This window comes from Chondrus crispus, genomic scaffold (assembly GCF_000350225.1).
Source record: "Chondrus crispus Stackhouse genomic scaffold, scaffold_2, whole genome shotgun sequence".
Taxonomy (NCBI): domain Eukaryota; phylum Rhodophyta; class Florideophyceae; order Gigartinales; family Gigartinaceae; genus Chondrus; species Chondrus crispus.
This window is the reverse complement of record NW_005179057.1, coordinates 807,771-834,642: the sequence shown is the minus strand read 5'-3', so window position 1 is coordinate 834,642 and position 26,872 is coordinate 807,771. Positions and strand designations below refer to the sequence as shown.

General features: G+C 52.2%; 4 protein-coding genes across 4 annotated transcripts; all 4 read left to right on the top strand.

The window, feature by feature from the left end:
- Positions 1-17,474: 17,474 nt before the first annotated feature.
- On the top strand, positions 17,475-17,726 carry CHC_T00003717001 (hypothetical protein). Its single transcript, XM_005714571.1, has one exon. It carries the CDS (start codon positions 17,475-17,477, stop codon positions 17,724-17,726), a length of 252 nt encoding a protein of 83 aa, XP_005714628.1.
- Positions 17,727-17,745: 19 nt separating this feature from the next.
- CHC_T00003716001 (hypothetical protein) lies at positions 17,746-17,982 on the top strand. Its single transcript, XM_005714570.1, has one exon. It carries the CDS (start codon positions 17,746-17,748, stop codon positions 17,980-17,982), a length of 237 nt encoding a protein of 78 aa, XP_005714627.1.
- A 420-nt stretch (positions 17,983-18,402) lies between these two features.
- Positions 18,403-21,555, top strand: CHC_T00008417001 (WD40-repeat containing protein). The gene has a single exon (XM_005714569.1). It carries the CDS (start codon positions 18,403-18,405, stop codon positions 21,553-21,555), a length of 3,153 nt encoding a protein of 1,050 aa, XP_005714626.1.
- A 301-nt stretch (positions 21,556-21,856) lies between these two features.
- CHC_T00003715001 (hypothetical protein) lies at positions 21,857-22,594 on the top strand. Its single transcript, XM_005714568.1, has one exon. It carries the CDS (start codon positions 21,857-21,859, stop codon positions 22,592-22,594), a length of 738 nt encoding a protein of 245 aa, XP_005714625.1.
- The last annotated feature ends 4,278 nt before the right edge of the window (positions 22,595-26,872 follow it).

The window sequence follows — 26,872 nt, the reverse complement described above, 5'->3', positions numbered from 1 at the left end:
CTGGGGGTGAGGCACTACCTGACTACGGCCTATCACCCCCAGACAAATGGGCAAACCGAACGGTTCAACCGCACCCTGGTGCAGCGCCTCCGACACAATGTCGAGGAGCATCAGAGGGACTGGGACGAGTACATCCAGCCCCTGACCTTCGCGTATAACATGCAGGTCCACCGGTCAAAGGAGACATCCCCGTTCGACCTGGTGCTCACGCGATCACCGCCCGGATTGGCACTGCCCGGTTGTGGGAACCAGCTCAGACATGCTGGTGTCGCGCGCAGTGTAGGAGCAGTTCTGTCCTTGATGGCGAATACGGAAGGCACAAAAGCCCGAGTATGCTACTCTCTGCACTATATTTGCTCTTCACCTCCGCTCTCGCTCTGCCTCCTTCCCTCCGGTGCTTCCGGTGTCTCTATCGCTCCATATACATCACTATCTAGGAAAACAGCATGTCGCTCCTGCATTCAATTACCATTCTCGCATACAATGGTCGACAATGCAATTGCCGGCTTTTCGCTACAGCTCGTAGAGGTGAATTAAAACCCCATGCATGGGGATTTCTTTACACCCTTTGGTCCTTTACGCCCCTTGCCTCGATTAATCAATTCGTACCTCATGCATCCAACTACTACTATCCCATTCAATCCTGCCATGCTCTGTGTGCTGCAAAACTGTACACGTTGCACAAATTGACACACACACCCCAGTCGACTGCGATCTGCTGTTTTTGATCGCTGTCGACTCACCCTGCCAACCTCGATCTTCGCATCCCCATTTGCATTGAACAATTTCGAAACTCCGGCTTAGTTCTCAGGTACTCGTTCAATTCGTGCACGTCCCTTTTACTTCCAGGTAGCGCTGTTCACAGCATATCCCAAGGAGAGATCGGGGGTTAGCCTGCCAGTGGCGCACATATCGTTGAGCTTTTTGTAAAGCTTGAGGTTTCTTTTTGTTAGCGCATCAGAGACATTCTCTGTTCCTGGTATCCAGCGGAGTACGTCGAGCTCGCCTGACTCGAAGCTGTTTCTTATGCGTTGAACTGTTTGCCTCAAGCCGTATTCGTTACTTTCGTGCAGAGTTGTGACGGTGTCTTTCAGAGCTTTAGAATCTATAGAGAGCTCGTGACGTGTAGGACGTTTTGGGAATATGGAGTTGAGTGCCTCCTTGAGGTAGAACCCGCGATCATTGGCACCCGCACAAGCCAGAATCTCGGCGCCGTAGGATGAGTAGCTAACCCTCTTTTGTCTGTGACCTGACCAATCCACCATGTGGAATATGTCATGGTTGTCCTTTTTTAACTGTTCAATTCTTATGCCGCAGAGTATTCCGCTCTGTCCGTAATCTTTGTCTGTAGGGTGAGACGCATCAGAGAAGCTGCTTATGATGACTTTTTAACGTTTTTGGGTTTCAAGAACTTGAGGGTAGGTTCGAGTTGTAGAATCTCAGCAACCATGTCATTTGCATGAACAAGGTGGCGTATTTTGAGGTCTGATATCTGCTGTTGCAGTACTGAAGTCACATACGAGGCCTGTGGCAAAACTCCGTTTCCTAAGTACAGGAGAGTTCCAGCGAGACTACGGTATTTCTTCTTCTCCATTTCAGATACTGATTCGTGGATTTGTCTGCGCCTTTGCTTTGACAGTGGTATAGCTTTTAGCCTGTTTACATACCGGTTCATAGTCATTGTGATATGGCCTGTGGGATCTTGATCTACTTCGCATCCACCGAAGAAGAAACTCTGGTCGATCACTGTTTTACCAACCTGGAACTTGTCCTTCATTTTGCCGATAAAACGTGTAATGTCCGGAGGTAGTCGTCCTGTGAGAAAGTCATCTGTGACTTTTGCCACCATCAGCATGATCTTTCCGAGTGTGTCACGTTGCACGAAGAGCTGGCTGAGGCCAAACACCGTCTCACGCCCGCCTTTCGTCAGCATCCACAGCTCTATCGTTTTTTGCCACTGTCTTCCCGCCTCCACAATGCCGTACGGGAGCTTGGTCAGTCTCCACAAAACTTTCCACAGTGTGCCTCGAGATCCCTGCCATTCCCTCGGTGGTCGTACGTATATGTCCCGTTGGATTGGACCGCTCTGCAGATAAGCACCTTTTATGTCCGCAAAGCCAAGTCGAAACCCCAGAAACGTAGCGATTGAGAGGAGTAACCTTATTTCGCACAATTGGGCAGTTGCAGAATCTTTGCGAATGTCGTTCTTCTCTACATCTCTGTTTCCATGCGGCACGATACGCGCTTTGAGTGTACGGTCTCCGTGTTCATCAGTCTTAATTTTGTACACAGCATGTGAGGTGATAATATTAGCACGGCGTGAGACGTTGTTTTCTATCAGGGGCTTGTACGCATCTGACCAATTTTCTTCGTGCTCCTTCTCGAAAGCCTGATTTATGATCCACGGGGGCGCGAAGGCAATCTTGCTACTGCTCACTTGCTGGGATCCTACGACGTCATGGATCTGGTCAAGGATGCGTGCCTTGTCTGACTGTAATACTTTGGGGCCGTCTGGGGCTTCGTCGTGCACGGTTTCCGCATATCGGCCAATGTCATCTTCTGCCCCCTTGGGCTTATTTCCGGATGCAGGTCCCATCAGGCTTGGGGTAGACGAATGAACGCTTGCCTCCGGTATGTTACTCACCCCCCATCTGTCGGACCGTCATATCCGAGTTCATGTTCGACGGAGTATGACATGAGCTCCTGGGCTAGTTGTCCTTGAGGCGCGATACGCATGTCTTCGTATGCAACACGAATAGGCGGACGGCGTTGGGATCTACGGGCAATGAGGTGGTGCGGTTCCGCTTTGACGACCTTGGCCTTGACCCACTCCACTTTCTCGTTCTGTTTTGTCGTTTTGTAGAATACCCATACGTCGTCGTTAACGGTGAACATCTCGGGTGTTGGCGAATCTGGTGCACGAGAGTGGAGAAGTCTCTGTAGTGCTCTGGTGGCGACCTGTGCCGTGTGCGTCTCTAGAAGCTGTTTTGTGACATCTGTTCTTGGGAGCCCGAGTAATGAAGGGCTGTATCCCCGTGCTGGCTCAAACGAGCTCATTAGTCGTGAACCTGAGAACATGTTAGACAGGAACGTTGCTCGAGCAACAATTGTGTCATGCTGTGCCGTGGTGATATCGGTGTCTAATTTACGAATGATGTCCTTCAAGGTCCCGTTCTTGCGCTCAACTATGCCGATTTTGTTATGGCGGCGTGCTGGCCGTGGTTTGAAATTAATGTCATGCACACGCAGGAAGTTAATGAGTTTCCTGCGATTGTACTTATCGTCAGCAGAGAAGTTTCGAGGTGCCCCGTGTACGCATATCCAAACGACTTCGAGTTTCTTCAAAATTGTGTCCATGTCTTTGTTTTGGACTATCGCTGTTTCGGTGTAGCCAGTGCCCGTATCGGTGATGACGAAAAGAATGCGTCTTTTCTTGCGCACTTCACAGTATGTAAAGTCGACTTGGATCTCTCGGTTGAATGCCTCATTAACGTGTGTGATATCTTCTTAGATGGGAGTGTGCGGCCATTTCGGACGCAGAACTCGCAGGCTTTTTCAACCTTGTCAATCGCCTTATCAAGCGTCTCAGTTCATATACCTGCTTTTGCGCATATCGCTTTGATCTCAAGTGGTCGTGCGTGTGTGAAGCGATGAATCTGCTTGGAAGAGAGCAGTGGGGAGCGTTGGGAATTTAGCTGCAGGTTTGACATGAGCGACTTCACGTTGGCGTTTGCCTGCATAGCGACAGCTATGCGGAGCCGTCTATCCGCATTGCCACGTCTCACCTCTGGGGATACGTAGGTGTTGAAGCAACACTGGCTTACATCGGAAGGACGCTTGATTATGATGCACTTCTCGTTAAGAAGATTGAGAGTGTTGGTAAATTCCTTCACATCCAGACCGATAAGTAGCGGGGAGCTGCCTTCTGCTAGATGGAATGTGAAAGACGTCGGATTGTTACGTGTATCCATCACAGTAAGTATCCAAGAAGCTACGATTGGCTTGGCGTTGATGCACTTGTTGCCCCAGCCAAGGGACTGGATGCTAAGTGGGGGATCGAGATTGAGTCTTTTCCCAAGAGTATCGCAGAGGTAAGTAGCATCGTCAATGCCATCCCATGAGGTCCGGGCTCCTTCATCTAGAATAGGATTGGGGTCAGCGCGGAGCTTCGCTAACCCATTTATTGAAAATATTGACTGCTAGGTTTAAAAGCGTCATTATTCACTCTGTCCGTATCGAATCGTATACGCTTAGGGTCTCTGCGGGTCTTGCATTCGGGGTCATTTTTCCAGTGGCCGAGTTTACCGCAGTCTACGCATCGCGTATTGCTTTTGGGACCTGTATTGGCGGGGATTCGTGCTTTGAACTTAAATCTCGGACCGGATGGCTCGTACGTGGTACTGACATTGCGACCTTGATAGGAGTGGTGCTTCGTCATCATCGTGCCGGCGCGTCCTCCGTCATGGCGGCCAGCGTTGTTATAGGCTGAGGCGGCAGGTGTGTGTGGTGGTGGTTTCAGATTTTGGTCTTGCGTGATGTCCTGAGACTTCACATCTTTCTAAGCGGCTACTGCATCATTCAAGCATATAGCATATGGGGCCCTTTCCTCTGTATCATAGCGAAATTTGTTCGTCTTTGCGGTCGTAATATTGAGTTTGTGCGCATCCCATAATTCCTGGACCTTCTGAGAGCCAACAGCTTGCTGTTCGTTGGAAACTTGATGCGTGAGGGACTTTTCCACATGTCGATGGCATTCTCAAAACTATTCTCACTTGCTGCAAACTTTTCTTTCGTAATTTTGAAGTACTTGACGGTCGACCAACTCTTATCTTTTGCATCCGCGATAAGGATACTGACAATGTTATTGAAGGTGGAGGATGGTAAGTTGGCGTTCTCGAGGAAGAGCATCGCAAATTTTTGGCTATCTTGAGATGTATCACCGGCATAGCAGGGATTACGTCTGAGCAACACCACGAAAGCGCTCTGCAAATGAATCATACGTCTCATTCTCCTGTCTTTTGCATGTATGAATCTTCTGGCTCATCTTTACCAGTCTACGCACTCCATCTGTAACAGAGTCCTTTGCGACTAGCTGGATGATATTTTCGATAACAGCTTTCCGATCAACAGCATCATTATCTTCATCGTCGCCCGAAACGAGCTTGAGCTCACCAGCTGTAATGGCGCTATCGATAACTTGGATGAATGAGTAGTCCATGGCTGAGTACAGTGTAATACCTAGACTGTTCGCAATACCCTTGGCTTTGTTGTCTCCGCCTTTTGCGAACGACCGTATTTTCTGTGCCGAAATACGCACGGCTTGACGCCACATGAACTTGTCGGTTTTGCATGAAGTTTTGGCGGGTCATATAGGCTGTTTGGAGCAGAATCTGCTCCTGGGCCCACAACTGTGGGAACCAGTTCAGACATTCTAGTGTCGCGAGCAGTGTAGGTGCATTTCTGTCCTTGGTGGCGAATACGGAAGGCACAAAAGCCCGAGTATGCTACCCTTGGTACTCTCTGCACTGTATTTGCTCTTCACTTCCGCTGTCGCTCTGCCTCCTTCCCTCCGGTGCTTCCGGTGTCTCTATCGCTCCATATACATCACTATCTAGGAGAACAGCACGTCGCTTCTGCATTCAATTACCATTCTCGCTTACATTGGTCGACAATGCAATTGCTGGCTTTTCGCTACAGCTCGTAGAGGTGAATTAAAACCCCATGCATGAGGATTGCTTTGCACCCTTTGGTCCTTTACGCCCCTTGCCTCGATTAATCAATTCGTACCTCATGCATCCAACTACTACTATCCCATTCAATCCTGCCATGCTCTGTATGCTGCAAAACTGTACACGTTGCACAAATTGACACACCGGTACTGTACCGCAAGACGCCGGATCCCACACGGAAGAACCGCGGACCCCGGTACAGTACAAGCGCGCGACGTTGCGGAAGGACCGGGATGCCCTCGAGCGCACGCCGGTGAAACTAACCGCGGCGCAGAGGAGGTACAAAGCGGACTTCGATAAGAAGGTGCGTTTCCGTCCGGTCATCGCGGTGGGAGACTTTGTCTACGTGGACCGTCCACCGCAGCCGTTGACGAGCGCCGAGCGGGGAGACCTACCGAGCAACGGAGGAGGACCCTCCGTCAAGCTCTTACCGAAAACGGAAGGCCCGTTTCGGGTCCGATCCGCCACGGAGGCCACAGTGGTCGTCGACCAAGACGGGGTCTCGAACCGCGTGAGCATCGATCAGGTAACCAAGATGCCGCCGGACCCCACGACCCCACTGTGGCCGCACTGACAATGGACCCACCGGCGAGAACACCTGGGCCGCCAGCGGAGTACGTGGTTGACCACTTGGTCGCTCACCGGGAGACCCGCAGCGGCTGCCAGTACAAGGTCCGCTGGTATGGCTTTACCCCAGCGGACGATACCTGGGAACCCGCCGAAGGCCTCCCGCAATCCTTCATCGACCGCTTCTGGCGCGCGCGGACAACCGCGCGCCACCGCTAAAACGGCACGGGACAGGCCCGGCGCGGATGGAACGGACCCGCCGGCGGGGAGACCCGACGCGGCGATGGCCAAGAAAACACTCGGGCGGGCTACGTCTCACCCCCCTCGGGGTGGATAAAAGTGAAGCCCTCTTCCGAGCCCGGGTTAGCACCCGGGGGACAAGACCCAACGGGGGGATACCGGTGCGGAGATACTGTCATGGCGAGCCCTCGCCGGGCGCTCAAGGGCGCAGCGACCCAAGACCGATTGGATTGCAGAAACCGTGCCCCTGCGGATGTGGTCCGCAGAGCAGCGGGGGCGGATCGAGGCGCCTCCGATGAAAGGGAACACCCAATTGGAGCTCGTCAAAACGCCGAAAAGCCACCCACCGCAAGGAAAAAGCAGGCGGAAATTACCAAGGAAAAGGCCGGTTTCGCCCCAAGCCGGTAATGAGGACGCGCACTGGGTGTTGCGGGCGGAACGGGAACCCGCCCCCGCAATGACCCGTCACGACGATAGTGCGGTCGCCCGCCCGTCCGGCCGCGGTACGCGTCAACCCGACATGGAAGCGCGGAGGAAAACCCGCAGAGGTACCCCCGACCAGGCAGTCGGGAAGATCTCACCTCGACGGGCGACCCCGGGGGTAGGCCACAGGCCGCACCCGTTGCGGTAACCCGCCACCGCAAGAGCGCCCGGGCAACCGCGCGCTACCGCTGCCCCGCGCCGGATTGACCCGGCGCGAAAGGGCCCTGGATGGCAAGGAGGTGACTCCGATGGCCGGATTTTAATTAAGCCCAAAGGGGGGCTACGTTTTCCTCGCTAGAAGGGTGGAAAAAAATCGTAGCCCCCTCCCGTTGACGGCATTGCAATCCCCGGGTCCGCCCGCGTCCGGGGGTGCCATGTTGAAAAAACCGCCCATATGGACCGCCAGGGAGGTTTGGGGACGGGGACGGCCCCGCCCTACCTCGACCAGAGCGAGATACAGTACCGCCGTTCTTTGGAAACCCCCCTGTTTCCAGAGGAATGGCCCCATTTTTAAAGGCGTGGGCAGGGGGTACCTTCCCCCACGCCGGGGGTACCGCACCTCTGCGCGGAGATGACGCCCCGCGGTGACCGCGGGCGGGCAACCGCCGTCGTAGGGACCACGTCGGGAAAACCGCGGGTTCACCTATCGCGACCCACGGAGCCGACGGACTACCGATATCGGCTGGAAGGGATGAAATTTGGGGAAACCCGTAGGGGCCAGGAGAAGAAGGACGCGAACTCGAGCGACAGGGCCAAGGAGGGAGCCAGGAGAAGAAGGACTCATTTACTGAAAGGAAGGGACTTGGTCCCCGGAGGCGGTTCGATACTCTCCCCGCCTCTGGTACCGGCCTTAGTCGCGACGTTGGCGCTTGGCAGAGGGCTCCGTCCCCTGCGTCGTGCCCGCGGGGTCGACATCGACCGAACCGTACGGTCTCTTGGCAGCCACCTTCTCGCTCAATACTGCGAGGTGGTCCTGAGCGGCGCGGATACGCGCCATCGTCTCACCCCGCAGAAGGTCCTCGACGGTGTCACGCTAGCGGATCGCGAACTGAAGGCCCGCCACCCGCGCCTTGAGGTGGGTCACCTCAACCAGCCAAGCTCGCGCGTACGTCAAACCCGCTGCAAGAGTGAGCGGCGCGGGTACACCCGCATATCCGCACTCTACTTGCAGCGCGCGCAGGGCAGCCTGCGCGTCCGGAACCGCAGCGGGAGCCCCTCGTTCGGTACGCCCTTAGAGGCTTCATCAGCGACCACCGAAGGGGTCTGAGTCCCCGTCCCGGTCATATCGCTGACGGGGAAAGCGGCGGAGTCTGGTGCCGACGCGGGTGCCACCTCAGGCAGATTTACGGCCGCCGGCTCTACAGTAGGGCCGGCGGGAGGGGGCGCCACCGGGGCAGATGCCGCCACGGGCTCTTCCTCCTCCATGGCTCGCGGGGAGTCCGCAGCCACCGGCACGGCCACTTCGGGCGGCGTCGACGGACCGACTCGAACACCCTCCGTGGTGCTGGTTGTACCTGGAATCGGCGAGAGCGGAGCCGCCGTGACCGGCAACGACTCGTTTGAGGGCTCGAATGGGGCCCTGGCGGAGGTGACCGCCGCGCCCCATCCGTCGCCCGAGGCAATGACGGCGCCGTATGACGCGGTATCCACGTCCGGCAGGGGCTCGTACCAGTTGGCGGCCTCCGCCGAGGTTCCATCCCAATGCGGCATCCGCAGGGAGCACCCGCGGGCCCAACTGTACCAGACGAAGTCGCCCTGCTCGGGGAGGGACCAGTCCAACCGCTCGGAGAAGTCGAGGATGGCCTCGGCGCCAGTCGGGTCGAAGAACGTACCGTCGAGGATGGCCACCACCCCGACCGACCGGATGAGCTGCAAAAGCCCGGAGATAACCGGAAGAGTGAGCCCCGCTCGCCGCGGTCATTCTCATTCCGGCTTGCCAAGCGGGGGTCCGGGCACCTTGTGAAAAACGGAAGGCCGTCCCGTGCGGCGTGTAGAAAACACAGCAAGGCCAGGACGGCCCATTCCGAAAGAATGATCGCATCGATCAGCCGGCGCGTTCCCGCCGAGGCTTCCCGACTGAACGGACCCACCGGCATACAGCGTGCGGCGACGTACGCCAGCACGCTGGGCGTGGGGACACAGAGGTACTCCGGGGCCTCGAGGCTACTCCATCCCTCCGGTAAGGCGGGATATAACTGACCCCGGGGCGACAGGGGGACCGCGAAGAATTCCGTGCTGTGCCACATGTGGAAATAGGCATCCACGCGGCGCCACCGCAGTCGGCTCTTTTTGGCGGAATTCTCACCCCACCGGGCGCGGTTGGCCACACTGTACCACCGGTCGAACGGGCGGGGGAAGGCCACAAGTTGGATGCGGGGCCTGGGATCCACATCTCCGCCGAACCGCTCGAAGAGACCGAACAACTGCGCGTGGTACTGCTCCTCGCCCGCGCAGCGGACGTACAGGAGATTCGAACGGGAGTCGGCCATCACCAGATGCGGTGCATGGAGCCAACGGGTCCTCCACGCAGCCGATCGGTGTTCTTGACAAACTCGTCCGCGACGGGAGGGCGTGCGGATGCCCCTCCGCCTCGGGATGGCCTGAAACCGGGCGGAGTCGGGGAAGGCCGTACCGATGTAGGCATCGACGGTCATCGGCGGATGCCCGTGCGAGGGGTTCCGACCACCCCGTGACGCCCGGTGGTCCAAATCGCTCCCTGGCAACAGAGACCGGACGGAACGCACCCCAGCGCGGAGCCTACCTGTCGGCGGCGTCGCCGCCGCCGGGGGCGTCACCGCGTACGGATCAGGCCGCGCCGGCTGAGTTCCCCCTTCGGTTGCGGGGCGTCCCGCACCTGCGACCCAGTCGGGCGACTGCCTCAGTATGGTCAACTCTCTGACCTGGGGAGCCGGGGCTGATCTTAGGGGGCGCGGCAAGGGCCCGCGCTCGTCGGGAGAAGGGCCCCGAGACGGGAGGCCGCTCGCGTGGGGGCTGTCCCTGTTCCGTGCGGTGATCTGCCATCGGATTGGTAGGAGGAAAGAGAAGGGAAGAAGCGTGAGGAAGGGCGTGGATTGTGGTGGTTGTGGAGTGAGTCGTGGGGTGTGCTGTGGGGTGAGTGGGGGGGTTCGTTGTGGGGGACAAGGGAAGCGTGAGGAGACCCGCCACCGCACCGGAGGAACGGCCACGGTTAAATACCAAAAACTCCATAGGCTCTCCTATGGAGTCGACCGCAGTCCGACCGCGTTCCGGCGGTCGGCGCGGGCTTTTTCGTACGGTGGGCGCCCCTCGCCAGCCGGTCATTGCAGACATCGGCCGCGACCGGGACGTGTCGCGAAGTAAGGAAGGGGTCTGTAATACAATTCCGCACCACAACCCCCCGGCAAGATGATAACCGCGCGGGAGGGCGGGTGCTACTGTAGCGAGCAGGCGTACACGCGCCCGCTGCCGTGTACAGTAGTACCCCAAGGGTCCGACGTGGGACAGCCGGTAACAGCGGGCGTGGCCACGGGTAACACGTGGCACAACCGTTAGCCGGGACCGTGGCCACGGGCACACGTGTATAATCCGTACGGTGGCTAACTAGTAAATAGTAGTTAATGGCACAAATTAGCCAATTTAGCACAGTAGCTGGTATACAGTAAGTAACAGCTACTGTCGCGGGACAGGTGTCCTGGTGTCCCACTTAGGGGTTAAGACCGGGGGCACCTGCCTCGTTCCAGTAAACGGAAGGCAGACTCGCCTCCCCTCCCTTTACGGCTAATTGCTATCCCGTTCCGGTTTCCCTTTTAGTCTCAGGCTTTTCACCCGTGACCGGCCGTCCGGATCTTCCAGTACCGACCGGCTGCGCGTCACCGGCCGTGTGAGCCTTCTCTCTTTTTGAGTCCATCCGTACGGTCTGCGTTCGCCCGTGGGTTACCCAGCGGCGCGCGCTCCCTTACCTCTAACCCCCTCGTTTCCGAGTGGTCGGGACGAAGGTAGTTATACCACAACGGTATCTAGATTTCCCATATGTCTTTGGGGATGGCCCTGTCGCTAAGAGGCATAAAGGAATGCCTGTCTCGGAGAAGGGATGCTGTGCCATATACCGGGCAAGGAAAAAATAGCAGGCCGGAGCGGGAGAACTATAGAAGCTGCTGTTTACAGGGAGAGCGCCAGTGGCCGTGTTGCTGCTATGTACCACAACAACGAGAGATTGTTCTCAACCAGCAGATTTACATTAATACCACGCAGCACTTTCAGAGACGGCCTGAATGCGGCTAAGTTGGAGCAGTTACAGACAATTTATGAACCCCTAAACCAAGCTCGCACACCTAGGGACATGACCAGAACAGCCAGGGATCCATACAGCGTACGACGGAAAGTTGACCAAGTAATTTTTCGCGTACGACAGCTGACTTTGCTTCAGTCTGAAGACCCTGGGTGGTTTTTAGCCCGGGCGTTTGCTTTCACGTCCAGGACGTCGCATAGCTTCCTATTGGCTACGGCTTGTAATTATGAGAGATACATCACCGGCCTTTCGGTTTTGCTAAGGGAAAAGCAGTTAGATACAAACACTACCCGACTTCCAGACGATGTGAGTGACGTTCGGCAGCTGCTGCATCTAAAATGGAGCATCACGTGTGAAAGTTTAAACATCTCAATGAGATCTGTTGGTGTAGATGTCGAACAGGGGGCTGTGACCGCATTTATGGAGGCATCGGAAGATGAGCTAAGCGATATGCGAAAAGGCGACCTTCTGGGTATGCTGGCTAAGATCGGTCGGAGACAGCCCCCATCCCTACGAAAGCAGCAATTAGTAAACAAAATTATTTCAATTCAGCAATCTGTCATTGCTGGAACAGACACTCTGCAGGGGCCAGAAGTGTTGGATGAGGAGGGACGCATGGCGAGGGACGCCGAGGCTGTGAAACATGAGCTGCTGAAGGCTTCATTATCGTCTTGGGTAATGAAGCCTTTAGTTGCCACTGCTGGTATGAAGGAAGGATCTATTAATGAAACAGAAGTTCTAAAAGCTCTTCCTTCTTTTGTTGCGAGCACCCCGTGTCTCGAAGCAGGAGCAAATAATGGAGCGATAAATTCTTTATTTGTCTGGGACCGTGGTAACACGCATTTGCGAGTGGACTACATCAAAAGACTTGGTCTAGTATGTCAAAGAGGCAACGACATGCTTGGTGACAGTCCAGATGGTCTGTGCGGGCTTCTGGGAGCTTCTAATGAAATTATTTGCGCGGTTATTGAGATTAAGACCATGACATCTCCGCGGACCATTGAAGACGCAAAACATGTCGCTGATTGCCGCGGTCGACTTTTTCATATAGCAGATATTGGAACGTCAACTGAAGATAACAGTTATTTTCAAGAGGTGGTACCGAGCACGCCTTACAGACTTCAATGTCTGCACCACACAGTTGTTTTTGGGGTAGACCAAGTTGTATTTGTAGTTGCAAAAGGGAGCTCCATGGGCACTGGAAAAATTCTGTATGCAGTCCTTTTACAGTTCTCCCAACTGCTGAGAAATTCATACCAACATTGCCTTGAAGAAATTCAGTTGGCCGCATTTAAGTGGGTGGGATTACCCTCTTCAAGTATACCGCAAGAATACGACGATATGTTGCAGGCATCATTTGCTTCTGACCTCCACTGTTTTGCATCCTTCTATGGGCTTAGCATGGCATACAAAAAACTGGTACGAGATAGAGGCATGCCTCTGCCTCCTGCTCGAATGGTAAGGCCTACACTGCTGGTTTACTGGAACTCTTTAGAGGGCGGCGTTGACGAGTACAGTAGAGCAATAAAGTCTTTGAAAAAGACCAACACGTCCGAGAATCCAATCGTAAGCGTGATTGGACGTATCTTATGTTCTCAGGTTAACAACGCGGCTATTTTACACCGCCTAGCAGTTGCAAGAAGCAAGGGGCTACTTACGAGTTGTTATGTGGCAAGCAACACCAGTAGGTCCAGATATACCAAAATTACGATATGGTATAACGCAGTGTGAGACGTTCGGTGCTTTTGTTAGAGGCCTGGCAGCTGAAGTTAACGACTACTACATGTCATGTAGTGGGCGACGCACATCGCAGAACGCTTCTTCGCCAGTCCTACATGGTCCAGAACCTACGTCTTTAAAGCCAATGTATGGCTTTGAAGCTGCCAAAAAATACAACAGAGCAACAGACAAAGCGCGAAGATTAAGTTCAACACTGATACATAGCACTGTCAAAGGACAAGCGACATACTGCTCTCTTTGCCCTTACACTCATGTTTTGAAGTATAGAGAGATGCGCTATACAAAGAAAAGTGGACCAAGAGAGCGAAAGTGGTGCGTAGTTTGTAGGCAAGCAATATGTAAAAGATGTTGGGAAGAGTGGCACTCCGTGGACACATTGGTTCGCACGTCTATAACGGAAGCAGAGAAACGTACATTTCAGGATACAGTGAGAGCCAAACATAGCAGCCAGGGACAGAAATCTGAAGATGTTTAAAGAACATATGCTTCTAACCTGTCTGCACGTCTTTTCGCCGGCGAGCATCGCCCGTATCAGTCCGCAAATAGCACCATTATGTCTATCTACTCAGTCTGTAAACTTTATCGGTAATGCATGCAGGCGAGTCTCCCTGTGAACTCGTACGGCAACAGAACCGCACCAGAACGTGAAAAACTGGATTGATCCAGTGCGAAGCCACTTCGCACTTGGGCGGACACATGGAACTTTATGACTTCCAACGTTTCGAGAAAGCTGCTCAATGCCAAACGTAGAACATGGTGACGCCGGAATGTGTAGACGTATCGGGCAGCGTGCAGGATTTTTATTCAGGACAAGGGAGGTCACTCGGGGAATGGGTGTCACTGAGTGATGATCACTTATCATTTGGGTAATGATCACTCTGAGAGATGAACTCTGGCCATGAGTGATGTCACTGCCCTGTGTCCAACAGATGATGTTGAGTGATGATCACGCTGAGTGATTCACTCTTGCCATGAGTGGCGTCACTGAAATGGAGCGCTCATCAGCAAGGGCGGCATATATCCGCATTGCAACTGCCGACTCAGCCCTCGCTGCGGAACCCTCACCTTGTGCTCTGCTTTTAGTTCTCCTTTCCTCGTTTTGTGCTCGTTTTTCTTCCCTTTCTTTGAGAGCTTGCAAAACAAGTTCGCTTGTCAAATGAGCTCCATTTGCAGTACTGATCCTGACGCGCCCTTCCTCCTCCTCGTCTGCATCCCTCAGTAAAGATCGCTGGATTTTGTTGAAAGCAAAAATAAGTTTCTCTACAGTAACCTCGTCACCAACTTTAAAAAGTCTAGAAAGCGCGTTTATATCTGTTCCGTTTTTTCCCTCGCTCCAGAGCCCGCACTTAGAAAAACCCACCTGAATTGTCGGGCGTACAAATGACTTCAAGTACGCGTTATGAATACATGATGCAACAGTAAAGGCATTTAGCGTTGAATTTGCACGAGCAGAACGATGCAATTCAGCTTGCAAGTAGGATTTGTAGGCCCCGAACACGGACACATCGAGCGGCTGGAGTTCATGGGATGTGTGCGCAGGAAGAGCAATAACTAGGATCCTGTTCTGTTTCATTAAGCTTAAAAAACGATACTGGACATGCGCAGAATACCTATCCAGAACTGTTTTTTGTAGCAGAACTACGTTCTGTCTTCTAACGCCCTTGCGAAGAGAGCGACCTACAATTTTCGCCAACGACATTCCAGACTGATCCATATTGAACACTTGAGCAGGACATGAAATATTAAACCGAGTCATAGCAGCACGCAATCTAGATATGTGTGCCGTGACATTGAGAGGAGAGAGTGCATCCAACCGCCGACTCTCAGCCTGCCTTACGTGATGGTACCTCAATCCGTTCCTCTGCATGAAGTTATTGATGATTTTTTGAGAAGGTCTGTCGTGTTTGAATTTAAATTCACTTTGTTCTGCTGGAGCAAGCATTTCTCGGAATTGTACAATAAGGTCCATGACGCCGTTTCTTGTCAGTGGCGTATTGTTTCCACATAGTAAGATGCTGCTTCAGCGAGCAAAAGTTTGTGTCGTTCTGGTATTGCGTGTGGCCTTCCAGGGGAAACTAAGAGGATCTGGATGTCAGCAGGCGATTGCGGTTGAGAATTCGGGGCATTAGCGCACCAGTGACGGAACGCCGTTCTAATCTTCGAGACGGAAACCTTGTGCTTGATAGCTAGAGACTTGTAAGGGGTAGGGGACTCGGTCTGCCGATCGACAACCGCTCCCCGAAGACGAAACGTTTCGGAGTCCATCGTTGAAGAGGTGGCGGTTCTTTGCAGTTCTTTGCAAATAGAAGGATATATAGTGTCGTGTGTCACGAAAAGGCGCCAATTTTTTAATCGCAGGGGAGTCAGGCCTTTGTCCATTGCCATAAATCGTGGAATAGGGGACTATATTTTGAGAAAGACGAAGTTGTGTTAAGAGAACAGTGTTTCGGTGTCGGGGTTCGCGGGAAACGGTGGGCTGACGATCAAATTTTCGACATGTCAAATTTATCCGATTTGCTAAATTAAGGCATGTACTGTTACCTCGGAGTGGAAGCTGCGTTGCCGGTAATATATGAGCGCGAGCGCAGAGATGAATAAAAGGGGGGGGCACTACACGACCAACCCTCACTTTACACAATTCCCAATCCTTCTACCCGAGCCCTCACCTTACACCACTTTCCCATCTCTCGTTCCCCTAAGAGCATCTCGAGCGCTGCAGCTAAATCTATTCCAATTAGGACGCGTGTCAGTTTTCTAGCTGGTCGCTGTCTTTGGGCGCCCCATGTTCCAAATCGTTTGGAATGCGATATGCCAAATGCGATGCTCGTCTCCATCGCGCGCACTCGTTAACGCGCAGGACGACATGGACTCTCTGGACGACTTCGGCACCCTAAAACCGAGGGCGTCGCTGGAGGCGGTCAAAGGCAGCGCCGCTGTGCAGGGGAATGACGAGTGCGACATTGAGGACTTCCTTACAGACGATGACGAGGATGACGTGATTTCGGATGCCTTTTGAGGACCAGCTGTTCTGTTTTTCGCGCCCACATGTAGTTGCTGGCTGGCTTCCCGCCACCCCAGGCGTTTCTACTGTGAGATTTAATCGGAATTAATGGTCGCGCGCCCTAATCAGCTTGCGACGAGCTCGTGGCAAAAATCGCTTTGGGATACATCTCGTTGCAAATCGGCCTGATTTGCCACGAGAAAAACTCCAAACGCCGATTTAGAATTCGATTTACGATGCAATTTGCGTTCTTGTGTCGCGGTGGAGACCAAACTTTACCCTGATTTGGTAAATATCATATTTGGACCGGATTTGCTGCCGCGGTGGAGATGCTCTAAGCATACAACACTTTCCTCCAAGTTGGTTGGGGGGGACGTCAACACAGTAAAGTTAGATAAATCAATAACGTTGCCCGTAAAGTCGCGAAAACACGTGTTTTGGCCACGAGTTTGCTCGGATGTTCTAACGTTGTCCGTAAAGTCGCGAAGACACGTAGGGGTTGTCGCCTCGATTCGAGTGCAGACACGCGCCGAGTGCAGATATGAGCACCGAGGCTTGCCAAGGGCCTCATATCGCACGACGCACAGCGTGTCTGCACGATGGGATCGAGGCGACAATATGCTTGTCTATCGGCTGCTACAGCGACTGTCAGCCATTGTAATTGCAGTAAAATTGTTGGCTTGATTATTGTCTGCACTATGGTGCAGACATTTTCGGCAGTAGTGCGGACATCTCCAATTTTTGCATTGCACTGAACCCCGCCAAGCCCTTTTCAGTAACATTACGGTTCTCCCCAAAACCGGTTAATGTCACCGCTGTCACGGCGCGTATGTCCCCGTCAGCCGGTAGACAAGTGTTTTGGCCTCGAGTTTGCTCGGATTTTCTGATTGCAAAATTTTCAGACAAGTAGGGGTTGTCTATTGGCTACGAGTGCAGACACGCTCCGAGTGCAGATATGAGCACCGAGGCTTCCCGAGGGCATCATATCGCAGCACGAGGCAGCGTGTCCGCACGATGTAAGCCAGGAGACAATATGCTTGTCTTCCGGCTGCTACCGCGACTGTCAGCCATCGTAATTACAGTGGGTTCGAGTAACATTGTTGGATTGCTTATTGTCTGCACTGTGGTGCAGACATTTTCGGCAGTAGTGCAGACATCCGCAATTTTTGCACTGCGCTCAACCCCACCAAGCCCTTTTGAGTTTGCCCTCGTTTGTCCCCGCTGTCACGGTGCGTATGTCTCCTCAGCCGGTAGACAACGAGTTTTGCAAAACTCACAGCATACCGAAAACTCGGGACATGTGAGTTTTCCACGGGGTTTCACATCCGCCTGATTACTGTACGGCAGTGCCGGATCGACCCGTCTTGAAGGAAAACGAAGTGAGGTTTCCGCTCTCTCATCAGCACAAACGAGTCTCATACTGCACGGTTCGTACCGGTTTTGCGCCATGGACGCCCCTATCACTTCATCTATCCAGAGTCCATCAACGGATCGAAGCACCACAAGATCTGCCACATATGCCGCTAAAGCAATCGCAGAAGACAGACAAGTAGAAGCTTCTAAAAAGCGGTCCTCTCTAAACGGCCCCCCTCAGGCCGTCAAGAAGACGAAACACATCGCCCTTTCGACTGAGAACTATTCTATCCTTGTGGCGAGCTACAATATTCGCTTCGGCGAGTATTCGCCCGGGTGCACGTGATCCGTCGGACGGCACAACGATGTACCAGACTTGCGTTTGTTGCGGGCAGGTACCTTGCTGGAGGTCAGTCCGCAAAACTGGTGGTGGGATTTTTCAAACTCAGGTTTACTTTACGTCCAGCGAGTTTGTGGGCAAATGGAAAATAACGAACGTTTCACGATTCTTTTCATGTTTTAGGGTGCGTGCGTCTTTCCCCGCTGGAATCACACGAACATTCTGTGAGTGGAGAAATTGCCAAAATATATCAAATTGTTGATGTGCTAGATTTTATGGATTTTTTAGGGTTGACGCTTGGACGTTTCTGGAAGCGCTCGCCGAGGGAAATAAAAGTTTTTGGAGGCTGCGGAGAAAGCCGCGAGGGGACCACCCAGAAACCCCCTCCCCCCCCCCCCAGTTCCCGACCAACACATTCATTTACGAAAGAACAAGCGAAAGCACATGAGCTCATCCTACTGATCCACACGACCGTCGCCACTGTTTCCGCTTTCGTCGACAACGACAAGAGTGCCGTGCGCTGAACGCGGCTTTCAACTTTCGCATCCCTGTTTTTCTAACAGCCGGTGCCGTTCTCACGCATAACACACTCCGCACCTCACCAACTTGTCATTAGCTATTCACAAAAAAAATACAGGAAAGATTCCGGCAAGAGACGGGACCATATAGAAAACGGAGGAAGATGCACTCTACCGATGTGTTCATAAGCCATGCTGGCCCGGATAAGCTACACATCGCACGTCCCCTTTTCGAGAAATTGCAAGCTCATGGTTTAAATTGCTTCCTCGACAAAATCTCGATGGAGCCCGGGGACTGCGGAGGGGATGAAATGACGAAGGCTATGGAGTCTGCGAAGGTCGGTGTTTTCATACTTTCTCCCGAGTTTGCGGCTCGAAAGTGGACGATGAGGGAACTGCGTTGCTTCCTACGCCGACGGAGTGAGGCGATAGGGAGTGGGATGCGACCACCGACACTGATTCCAGTGTTTTACAGACTAAGTATTCGTGAATGCAGAGAGTTGGATCCAAATGATGATGAAAGAAAGAATATGTTTGAAGTTGAGAAGTTTTTTAGCGACGAACGACAGCGCGAAGCGAGCACGGATATGGTGAAGAGGGAGCTACAAGAGCTGGCAGGTATCACTGGGATTGAAAATGACGAAAGGGCAACAAACCTGCCCGGAGATGCATTCGGCCATCTTGCAAGGGCAAATCTTGTGGAGAGAGTATTTCTGTGGGTGAAGAAGAAATGTGAGGAGGATTCAAGTGATGAAGTGAGAGAAGTTTTGAATGCAAGTGGCCAAGTTGGAACCCAAGCTGCCGTCACGTCCACCGCACGATGTACGCTTGATGTGTTCACGCCCTGTATACACGCAGAGCACAATCCCGACGAAATATATTTGCAACTGAATTCTCGGGGGATCGATGGATCACCGAATACGTGTGAGGCGCGGCTAAAGGAGGCCGTGCTAAGTACCGATAGGAATACAAGTATAGGAGCGACGGCAACGGGGAAGGGCGGAGTCGGGAAGACATGCGCTCTTCGAGCGATTGCGCACGACGATGACATCAAGGCTCGGTTTTCAGGCGGAGTGTACTTCATGTCCTTGGGGAAAGACGCCAACGTAGGGCGGCTGATTGAGCAACTGTGTATAGCCGTAGAGGCGTCTGGTGGCAACCAGGCGGCTGCGAAAATGCGGGAGCAAAGCGAGTTGAGCAGGGTACTGACCAAGATGCGAGCATGGTTCAACACACGTGTATGCCTGTTCATTATTGATGATGTGTGGGCCGTGAATGGTATAGATGCGTGTATGCTTCAGAAGTTGTCCACTCTCGCTGACACAGCAGGAGACAGCCGAGAGAGGAGCAGACTTCTGTACTCCACGAGGGACTCAAAGCTGAAATGGGTCGGTAAGCGAGTGACTTTCGAGCCGAGGGAAAGGGAAGGGAGCGATTCAGTTCACATGCTCATGCTCGCGAGCGGGGCGAACCTGGAGGAAGCGAATGATCCGAGATGCAAAGAGGCTGTGAGCAAAATCTTGAAATTGTGTGCTGGTTTGCCGCTGGCTCTGAACGTAGCCGGGACGGGTGTCAGGTACATGAGAGATAGATGGGAGGGAGAAGAGTCACAAGCGTGGGAGGCATACCTTTCGAAGTTGAAGAGCGGCACCACGATTCGTAGTGAGAGTCCAGAGGATGGGTATTCGTCGTTAGACGCGACATTACATGCGGCACTAGAGATTGTGGAGTCCGGCATGGGGAGCGATGCGGAGAGGTTAGGTCAGTTTTCGTTTCGAAAGATACATCGGAGTCTGTGTGTTATGAAGAAGCAAGACGGGATGCCTTTGTCGTTGGTAAGAGATTTGTGGGAGATGGACTACGAATCGGCTGAAAAGTACGCGATTCAGATGGAAAGGGTTGGTTTAGTAGACCTTCATTACGACAAGGCTTGTGGGTGGGTACGGATGCATGATCTGACGCACGATTTTGCGGTGCAGGAGGCGCTGAAGGAAGAAAGTGTAACGGTTTGGTATAAGAAGTTGGCAGATGTATGCCGGCAGGGAAGAGGACTGCTTGGTATGACTGAGAGCGAGGGTAGAGAGGGCAAGGATGCCAGAGAGAAGTATGTTTTCGAGAATATCTATCGCGTTCTGAAACAGGGTGGGTATGTGGAGGAGCTGAAGGATCTATTTTTGAGAGCGCGATGGGTGAAGGCAGTGATACAGAGAGGAAGTGTGTGGCAATACGAGGAAGCTGTAAAGGATCTCAATAGCTTTTTGAGGAACACGGGAGGAAGCGAGAGCGTTTTAAGGGATACGGGAGAAGAAGATTCGGTGTATGCGATGGAATTGATGATGAGAGCTGCACGACTGAGTGTACCTTTTTGTGGTGAAAGCAGTGCAGGGATTTACTTTCATCTGTACGGGAGAATCAAGCACAGGGCATCACAATTAGGAAGCGTGCGAAGGATACTCGAGGAAATCGAGGAACATGCGCCACGACCATGGCTGCGGCCTGTGAGTGAATGTGTAGGGCGAGCGGGAGGAAGTTTGATGGAGCAGATTGTGCTTCCGAGTACCGTTTACGAAGTCGGCATAGACTCAACGGGTGGCGTGTATGGACTGTATTTGAACCCGAACCGTACCAGGATCACAGTTTTCACACAGTCTCCGGACAAGCTAATGAAGATGACTGAATTAGACAACGATTTTGAAACGGGGAGCCGAAAAGTAACGTGCGGTTGTGTCAGTATGAGCAAACGCTATGCGGTTATCGGATATGCTGATGGGACACTACAGTTCTGGAGTGTATCGGAAAAGAAGGTGTTGTGGAGTGTCTGCGGTCATGAACCGCGGGTGTCTAGTGTTGCGATAGGTGGTGATGGAAAACGTGCAGTATCTGGATCGGATGACGAGAGCGTACGAGTTTGGGACGTGGACACAGGATTGCAAATCGGCGACGCATTAACTGGACACACGGGTTCGGTGTGGAGCGTTGGGATGAGTGGTGATGGAAAACGTGCAGTATCTGGATTGGAAGACGGCAGCGTACGAGTTTGGGATGTGGACACAAGACTGCGAATCGGCGACGCATTAACTGGAAAGACGGGTGTGGTGTCTAGCGTTGCGATGAGTGGTGATGGAAAACGTGCAGTATCTGGATCGGCCAATAGAGTACAAGTTTGGGACTTGGACAAAGGACTGCAAATCGGCGACGCATTAACTGGACACACCCATTTAGTGACGAGCGTTGCGATGAGTGGTGATGGAAAACGTGCAGTATCTGGATCCTGGGACGAGAGCGTACGAGTTTGGGACGTGTACACAGGACTGTAAATCGGCGACGCATTAACTGGACACGCGCGTTGGGTATCGAGCGTTGCCATGAGTGGTGATGGAAAACGTGCAGTATCTGGATCGCACAATCGAGTACGAGTTTGGGACGTGGACACAGGACTGCAAATCGGCGACGCATTAACTGGACACAGGAATCTGGTGACGAGCGTTGCGATGAGTGGTGAAAGAAAACGTGCGGTATCTGGATCGCATGACGAGCGTACGAATCTGGGACGTGGACACAGGACTGCAAATCGGCCACGCATTAACTGGACACACGGCTTTTGTGAGGAGCGTTGCGATGAGTGGTGATGGAAAACGTGCAGTATCTGGATCGTACGACAAGAGCGTACGAGTTTGGGACGTGGACACAGGACTGCAAATCGGCGACGCATTAACTGGACACACGGGTGAGGTGTCGAGCGTTGCGATGAGTGGTGATGGAAAACGTGCAGTATCTGGATCCTGGGACTTGAGCGTACGAGTTTGGGACGTGGACACAGGACTGCAAATCGGCAACGCATTACCTGGACACACGAGTCAGGTGTCGAGCGTTGCGATGAGTGGTGATGGAAAACGTGCAGTATCTGGATCCTGGGACTTGAGCGTACGAGTTTGGGACGTGGACACAGGACTGCAAATCGGCGACGCATTACCTGGACACACGAGTCAGGTGCTTAGTGTTGCGATGAGTGGTGATGGAAAACGTGCAGTATCTGCATCGGAAACGACCGTACGAGTTTGGGACGTAGAGAAAGGGAGTATAGTTCATCTCGGAAAGTTGAAGGACTGGCGAGATATCGTGGAGAGATTTCTGAATGCGGAAAACTTACGTGCCGTCTCTCGCACTAGACGTAGGCGCGAAACGCTCAAAGTTTTCGTGAGCGGCGGGAAAATAGTGCATGAGAGAGAGAATGGCTCTGAGGCTGTTTTGGCGCAGCTGGAGAGTACGGTAGACTCGTGGGAGATAGACGATAATCATGGGGTCTTTGTTGGAGCGGCCGGCAACTGGGTGGCTATCATGAAACTAGTGGTCTAGGTGTGTAAATTTCACTTCCCTTGTCCTCTCGGCCAGACACAGACGTTTCTATTGTACGGTACGTGGTGGCGGCACCTGTGGTGGGGGTAGTCTTTTTTTTTTTTTTTTACAAGTCTTGAAAATCCCGGTTTACTGGCCGCGTTGTCTGGAATCTTCTGCAGCGTGCTAAAGAGAAAAGTACGTGACCTGTCTTCAGGAAACGTCAGTGGGCGCGAAACGCAGCCTGATGCGCGCTACTGTCACGGCGATGCTATGGCCCCTGTCCCATGAGCATGAGAAATGCATGGGACATATGCACGGGTTGACGATGAATACGTAGGATACACGATGGACATCGATTCATCCCGTTTCGTGTGGTGAAGGCCGACAGCTTTTGAAGTTTCTGTGGAAGTGAGCGATTTCCTGCGCAATGGCGGTGGCAACAGGGAGCTGAGGCACGTCGTCAGGATGTGCGCTACCCTTTTCACTTTCTATCTTCCTTGAGAGCCGCGATTTCGGGTTGTTTTTTCATTTTTGCTTTTTGCTTGTTTATTCATGCAGAAACTGAGAAACTTCATGATTCTTCATGAAGAAACGACTTCAGACAATGGTAGCCACGACTTACACGTTACATCGCCATGATGGAGATGGGCTACAGGAACCCTAGGAAGGCATGGGGGATCTCGATTTCGATGGTTGATCGCGATTATCGGTGGGTCGCCTGAAGAAGGCCGAAGTGGTGATTTTTTCATTTTGCAGCATTATCTGGCAGTTTTTGAGCGCAATTGCGCGCAAAAACATGATTTAATGAAATCGCGGCTTGAGAGAGAGAGAGTGGCACCTTGAGAGAGTGGCATATTGTTTTGTAGTGCGGTGCTGTTTGAATGCATCCGTGCACACCAACAGTGAGGTGGCCAAAACCTGTTATGTTGTGCCCGGTCCCTTGGGCACCGTGAAAGCAAGTTTGATTTGGTTGTACCCTTCCACGAAAGTATAATTTGGTACCATTTTTCATAAATTAACTTAAAAACTTCCCTTTGCCCAAATGAGGTCAGACTGGTGGTGATGGCATGAATCCTGCTGCGCAGGCAACTCCGCCTGAAACCGCCATCATTGACCTGTAAACGCTATATCTTATGTGCAGAGAAACACCTCAGAGAAACCCACTCGCTCGGCGATGCCATGCACACGTACTGTACATTAGTCCTACAGTACTGTTGTGAAGAGTCGGGTACTGAAATAATAATCACATGATTTGATTGGATATGTGCGTCTGGCACACAGTGGAAACACGCGCGCATGACTCCACAGAACACATCGCATGTACGCCTATACGACGATATATAGAGTACAAGTGACACTCAGTGGGCAGAACGCAGAGGTAGACAGTGAGAGCAGGGGACAAGCGAAACGGTGAGAGGACAATGACGTGGGCAAAAGGAAGGAATTCTCAATCGGATGCACGGGAAGACGAACAGACAGATGCGTAAAGAATCAAGGAAAGAAGCCGATTCGTGCGACATGGAAAGAGATGGCAAGTGCATGCTGCTGCACCGAAAGGAAGCGTGTAACGGAATGGGGGCTGGACCCACGAAGAAGGAAGTGGCATCACCACTGACAGAGGCGAATTCTGAGGATGAATCGAAGGATCAATGCGTACGTATGACGTACATAGCATGGACGAATGCAAAGAAAAAGCAGCTTAAAGACCGGCAAAAAGGGAAACGAGCTAGGAGGAAACGATGGATCCCGTAGCTAGAAGGGTACGGCATCAGGCGGGAGGTAGCTGAGTTAGCAAAGAGAAAAAAGAGCATCGATCGACGCCAGCACATGCTGATTACATTTGCCGAACCCGTATCCACAGTGTAGTCCGAAGGAATCAGCCAATCAGCGATATCGTCATGAACAACGATTTTCCCACAACTGTACTGTGTGTGATACAGTATATGATTAGTGTACCCTACCCTTCCTGACAGGGGCATTTTGAGAATCGGGGGGCAATTTGGGAATTTTTAGTATTACTCTTCCAGATTCTCAAGAACAGGCCGTTGGCATGCTAGCGATAGTCGTACAAGTTTCTTCGTCCTCCCTCGTTGCCCTGCGATGCATAAGTCCGCCAAAATTTCAACTCCTGCGGCCCCACGGCGTCCCAACGATAGTAAAACTGTTTTCTACAGCACTGACATCATGGCTCTGACCACAAGTATTCGTGTGTCACGGGACTCTCCATGCGCGTGGAGAGTGCAATCGAAAAAGGAGGCAGGAACGCAACTCATTCATGCAAAAGCAGCCGAAAAATCCACTGCACTCCTTCGTATAGATACTAAACGGTCTGCCGTCGTGTAGGCCACAAATGTATCTCGCACAACAGTAGATCGGATTTATCACGCCCTTGAAAAGTGTGATGAATCCCTACCTTACGCCCCTCTATCGCCAGAAGCCCACCGCAGAGGACTCCGCACAGTTCTTACTGAACAATAGTCAACTTGGATAAAGAAAAGGATTTTATATGCGGCAGAAAAGGGTTTTGCCCTATCGAACGGTGATGTGAGATATATAATGACTCAGATAGCGTCTGCCAGACGTCCAAGATTTCGCACAGAATCTGGCAGTCCGTCTCAAGACACCATCCGCCATTGGCGTGCAGTGAACAGAGACGTCACTTATCGAAAAAGTGAGAACAAAGACGTCGCAAAGTTGGCGAGTGAAATTTTTACCCATGTGCTAACCTTTTCAAATGCATTGAGAAAAGTGCAACATGCTAATCCTGGTATATTCAGAAACCCTCCCCGCCGTTGGAACCTCGACGAGACAGCTGTGGGCTGTCAATATGGGGTAAGAATTGAAGTATTTGGGTACTTAGGCACGAATCACGGTGGTTATTTGGCTTGTCAAGCTAGAAAAAACAACAAGCATATAACGATTGCGGTGGCCGCCTTCGGATTTGGTCGATAGATTCCATGCCTTTTCATTGTAGAAGGAAATAATTTAATTAGCGGACGGGTCTCTCCGCTCAAACAGACCGAAATAATATGCCGTTCCGGCCAAACTAGTAGCTTGTCTCAAAAAATGTGGTGTGAGAAGGGAACCATAATAATGACAACAGGCAGGGGAAGTATGGAAAAGAGACTCATTTCCTTTGTGACAGAGTATGTGGATATATTTTTGCGGAAGGCCCTAACCCTGGAGCTTTCCTACTGTGTATCTCTTGACGGTCACTCGTCACAAGAAGGTTTCGAGTGGCTGGAGTTGTGCAAGCAAAAAAGGTGCGAAGTCGTTCAGTCTCCTTCAAACACGACTCACTTCTTGCAACCGTGCGACCACGACATAAACTGTGCATTCAAAAAAGTGGATGTGCAAATACTGGGACTTGCTTCATAAACAAACAACGCTCGACATGCTATGTGTGCGTGCAAATCTGATGGTGGCGATGTTGGCTTACAGTGAAATCACGGTGGACAAGATTAAATTTAAGTTTCGAGAAGTCGGGGTTATGGCCAATGAACTACTCTTTTCTTAACCGGTTTAAGAGAACAGCATCAGATGCAGTCACATGTGACCCAAAAGGTGGCAAAGTCGCTTCCCTAAATGTCACAAATAGAACTTGGGACCCTGACAACCGGACTTTTCGTCAGCTAAAAAAACTTTGGAGGCTGCCAATGACCCCACGACGGGACCCAGGGATGTGTAAATGTTTTGGCGCTAAGCAAAAGTCCATGCACATACTTCGAGACAATTCTCAGTTTGAGTTTGGAGTCCCTTTTGTTAGGGGTTCGAAACACATTATGGGTTTCGAACCCCTTTTTGGTAATTAAAACTCATTATGAGTTTGGAACCCCTTTTTTGGTACTCGAAACTCATAATGAAGATACCGTACGCGTGAACAATTGCAGGCGATTCAGACATAGATAGTTGACAACCAAGGCGTAGCAGATGGAAAGAAGGAGATGGTACGAGTGAGTCAGCATTAATTTCTGGGGTCCTTTATCACTTTTTTCTCTGTCGAAATCTAGCTATGCTTTCTGAAATAGGCGCTTCCTCAGTTGAACGCCTGCCCTGCTCTTCCGCTATGTCCTGCTAGCTCCATCGCTGTAGGCCCTGCATTCGCAAGTATTCGGATTATCTGTCACCCTCGCAATCACATGCGTGCGCGTTCGTTTATATAACCCTCCGTTTGCTCCTAATTGGGCGTCCAGCTAAGGGAAACGTTTTTCACACCATGACGAAAGTGTTCGGGCGAACAGTCGAGATTTACTGGTCATGGTTCGCGAACCATGACCAGCAAATCTCGACTGTTAT

What these genes read in the sequence shown, in the direction of transcription:
- CHC_T00008417001 (XM_005714569.1), top strand. Translation starts at nt 18,403, where the DNA reads ATGCACTCTACCGATGTGTTCATAAGCCATGCTGGCCCGGATAAGCTA.
- CHC_T00003715001 (XM_005714568.1), top strand. Translation starts at nt 21,857, where the DNA reads ATGAGTGGTGATGGAAAACGTGCAGTATCTGGATCGTACGACAAGAGC.
- CHC_T00003716001 (XM_005714570.1), top strand. Translation starts at nt 17,746, where the DNA reads ATGTACCAGACTTGCGTTTGTTGCGGGCAGGTACCTTGCTGGAGGTCA.
- CHC_T00003717001 (XM_005714571.1), top strand. Translation starts at nt 17,475, where the DNA reads ATGGACGCCCCTATCACTTCATCTATCCAGAGTCCATCAACGGATCGA.